Here is a 3,980-nt window from a genome sequence, read left to right as displayed (position 1 = left end):
CGTGTCCGAAGTCGACCTGCGGCGAGGTGCGATCGCCCGGTCTACCCTCCATGTGGGTACTTAGGTAGGTCGAATTTGGCGAGCAACCCTATCCCACGCGGGGCCGATTGGCACGATCGTGGTGAGACCGAAAGGTCCACCCGTGACTGGTTCCCGGCGTTAGTCCGAGAGGGTCACGACTGGATTGTCCGTCCGGTGGGCGACGTGCCGCGATTCGAGTTACGTGGCCGTCCACACGCCGGCGGGCGCGAATCCGCAACAATATATACACACTACTGCGCACGTGCAATAAACTTATTCTTCTTCCTGCGTTGAAACCTGCATGACTGTGTGTGTTTGTTCCTCCGTAATGTAATGTCATGGTTTTAAGGCTAGCACTGGGTGCAATGCCAGAATCGCTGTACAATGCAGCTCTATCGACAGGTTATTATGGGCCCAGAGATAGTTTGCCACCGAGAGAAATATCGCAACGTACCGCGTGTCTCCGGCAAGAGTAGCATGCTCGCACCATGAAGTAGGAGGATGAAAAGTTCGAGTGGCCATTGGTCTCACTTCGTCATTGACGGAGACAAAAATAATTATGGGAGACCAAATTATTGGGCCCTCTTTGGTTGCAAAAGTTAAAGGACGCTATTTTAAATGAGCCTACCGACGAAGATGGGGTGGAATCAGATGAGAAAAATGCCCAGGCATATGCGGAACTAATACAGTTTCTTGATGATAAAAGTTTGCCGCTGGTAATGCGAGAAGCAACGGACAATGGGCGGGAAACTCTAAAGTTTCTGAGGGATTACAATGCGGGTAAAGGGAAGCCACGTATAATTAGCCTCTATACAGAACTGACTTCACTACAAAAGTCGAGCAGTGAGAGTGTGACTGATTACATCATACGCGCAGAGAGACAGCAATCACAGCATTGAGAAACGCCGGTGAGATATTGAGTAATGGACTGTTAGTAGCAATGGTTTTGAAGGGATTGCCAGAATCATTCAAACCGTTCTCCATTCATGTTGCTCAAAGTGACGAGACGGTGCCTTTTTCTGAGTTTAAAACTAAGCTACGGAGCTACGAGGACACTGAGAAGATGCGTGCAACAGCTTCCGACGGCAACGTCATGAAGGCCCGAGTGTAGCCGAGGGCAAAACCCGCTCTGGCAAGTGCAAGTGATCGGGGAGCCGAGAGTGCGGACATAGTTTTCTTCAGATGTGGCCTGAAAGGACACAAAGCCAGAGCATATAAACGGAAACAGTGGTGAAGCCAGTGTAAAAGCACCACACATCGGGACGCAACCTGCAGACGGAGACAGCGGCAGGATGACGCACAAGGAGTTTCCGAGGAGGCGAGCAACACATCTGCATTCCGGACGAGCGAGATCCAGCCAGGGCGTAGCATCAATGGAAAAGGTCTGATGGTGGACACGGGAGAGACTTCGCATATCATCACGGATATAGCAAAGTTCAAGAAGTTCGACGACAGGTTCCAGGCCGAGACACACTGCTTGGAGTTGGCTGATGGCACAAGGAGCAATGGGGTCATGGAGCGCAGAGGAGATGCGGAGGTGTGCTTAATTGACAGCAGAGGGCGATGCCTCAACACGATGCTGAGACAGGCGTTGTTTGTCTCCTCATACCCACAGCACATCTTCTCCATGAAAGCAGCTACTGCCAGCAGAGCGACCATGATCTTTAAGGAAGGGAAGGACGTCCTACAACACAGAGACAGTACTCAATTCCACATTCATGAACATAATAGGCTATACTACTTGCACACAGTGAATGATGAATGTGATGACCAATGTATGGGTTGTTATGATATGCAGACATGGCATGAGATTCTAGGGCACTGTAATTACAATAATGTTCAAAAATTACAGAATGTTGTTGATGGTATGAAAATCAAGGGCAAAGTAGACGAGTCTACCCAACATTGTAAGGTGTGCACTCAGGGAAAGTTTATCCAAACGAGGAACAAGAAGCCTGATGCGAGAGCCAAAGCAGCTCTCGAGTTGGTACACACAGATCTAGCGGGACCAATAGACCCAAAGTCCAGAGACGGGTATAGGTTTGCGTTATCTTTCACCGATGATGATTCCAGTGCAGTGTTTGTGCACTTTGTAAAATAGGGGTGGGGAACCTTTTTCCTGTCAAGGGCCATTTCGATTTTTAGAACATCCTTCGAGGGCCATGCAAAATTATTGAACACATATATCGGACTCACCTAATGCGATGGCTGGAACTGTTTCTCTTTGGTGAGGCGTTTGGTGTCAGGTGGTAGTGATGATGATGCTACTCGCAGCTGGTTTTGCAGGTTTGGGTCAGTCAGTCTTGAGCGGAACCGAGTCTTTTCAAGAGTCAGTTTTGAAAAGAACTGCTCACAGCTGTAGGTCGTCCCAAACAGTGATGCAAACTTCAGTGCATGTCTCCTCAGAATGGGGAAACCCTCAGCACGTACATACAGTTTGTAGAACTCGAGCAAAGGGAGGTTGTTGTACCGAGCTTTGAGCTCGTCATTGCTTTGCAGCTCAATGATTTCGTGTTGTAGGTTGTCAGGCACATCAGCTGGTTCCACATTAAACGGCGTGGCAAATATGTTCAGTTCCCTTTGTTTACTTTTCATGTCCTGGAACGTCTCTCCAAATGCCTGGAGGAGTTTTGCACACTCAGCAGCATATTCAGATGTCACAGCAGGCTTTTGTTCTTGCAGAGTGGGAAAGTGGACAGTGTTTCCCCTTTCCAGTTGCACTTGCCACAGCTTTAGTTTAGCTTCAAATGATTTCACATTTGATTGCAGAGAGCTGAGAAGCTGGTTGGGACCTTGGAACTTGACGTTCAGCTCTGACAGGTACTTGGTAATGTCCACCATGAAGCCCAAATCACACAGCCACTTGCTATCACTGAGTTCCATGACGGGTTTCCCCTTCATCTCCATGAACTGTTTCACTTCTTCTCTTGGTGAGTAAAACAGTGTGAGCATATTTCCACGACTCAGCCACCGCACCTCACAGTGGTAAACCAGATCTCCGTACTCTGACTCTAGTTCACGCAGTAGCTCCTTGAACTGGCGGCTGTTCAGCCCTCTGCCTTTGATGACGTTTATGGTAGAAACGACAGTTGTCATCACATTTTTGAGCTTCAGGGACTGTGCACACAGATTCTCTTGGTGTATGATACAGTGGCATACAACTAACACACTTGGATCGAGACTGAGACGACTCATTTCTTTTTTGACCAATGCAGTCAATCCCTTTAGCGCGCCAACCATGGCCGGGGCTCCATCCGTGGCCAGGCCACTTAACTTGTCAAACTGCAGTTCGAATTTGTTCATAGCCAAAACAACTTGCTCAAACAAATCCTCACCTTTGGTGGTGCCATGCGTGGCTTCCAAAGACAGTCACTCCTCGCTCGTATCAAACTCAGCTGTAATCGCCCGCACAAAAATGGCTAGTGAGGTGGTGTTTGTTATGTCCATTGTCTCATCGCAGGCCAGAGAGAAAAAAACTGGAAATCTCTTGCGGTGTCCTTCAGTGTTTTTTCAGTATCTTGTGCCATTTCAGTAATCCGATCTGAGACAGTTCTTCGAGACAAACTGACACTTTGGAACAATTTTACTTTGTCCGGTGCGAGCAGCTCCGCAGCGGCAACAAGGCACTCCTTCACAAATTCTCCTTCTGAATGCGGCATCAGCTTCTTAGCGATTAGCTCACTCACCACAAAACTAGCATGCGTAGTGTTGTCTCGGTCAGATTGTGGTCTTATGAAGACCGCTTGTTGAGCACCAAAACTCTGCCGAAGAGCGTTAACTTTATCCAACCACATTTGTCCTTTCAACTCGTCCAGTTTAGCATGTTTCGTGCTGTAATGACGCTCGAGGTTGGCTTTTTCATCACCGAGAGGGCTTCCCGCCAAACTATGCAGACTGGCTTGCCTTTTACTTCCACAAAGAAATAATCGTTTGGCCATTTCTCTTGGAAAGTGCGACAT

General features: G+C 48.2%; 1 protein-coding gene across 1 annotated transcript; it reads right to left on the bottom strand.

Annotated features, from left to right (window-relative positions):
* Positions 1–2,217: 2,217 nt before the first annotated feature.
* LOC147008675 (general transcription factor II-I repeat domain-containing protein 2A-like) lies at positions 2,218–3,980 on the bottom strand. The gene is made up of 2 exons (XM_085863740.1): positions 3,609–3,980; positions 2,218–3,303 (listed from the first exon to the last, which is right to left on the bottom strand). Exons 1-2 carry the CDS (start codon positions 3,978–3,980, stop codon positions 2,218–2,220), a joined length of 1,458 nt encoding a protein of 485 aa, XP_085719866.1.

The sequence above is a fragment of the Eptatretus burgeri genome, chromosome 18 (assembly GCF_056783735.1).
Source record: "Eptatretus burgeri isolate ZD-2024b chromosome 18, Ebu_testis_v1, whole genome shotgun sequence".
NCBI classification, from domain to species: Eukaryota; Metazoa; Chordata; class Myxini; order Myxiniformes; family Myxinidae; genus Eptatretus; species Eptatretus burgeri.
This window is presented reverse-complemented; position numbering and strand designations above follow the sequence as displayed.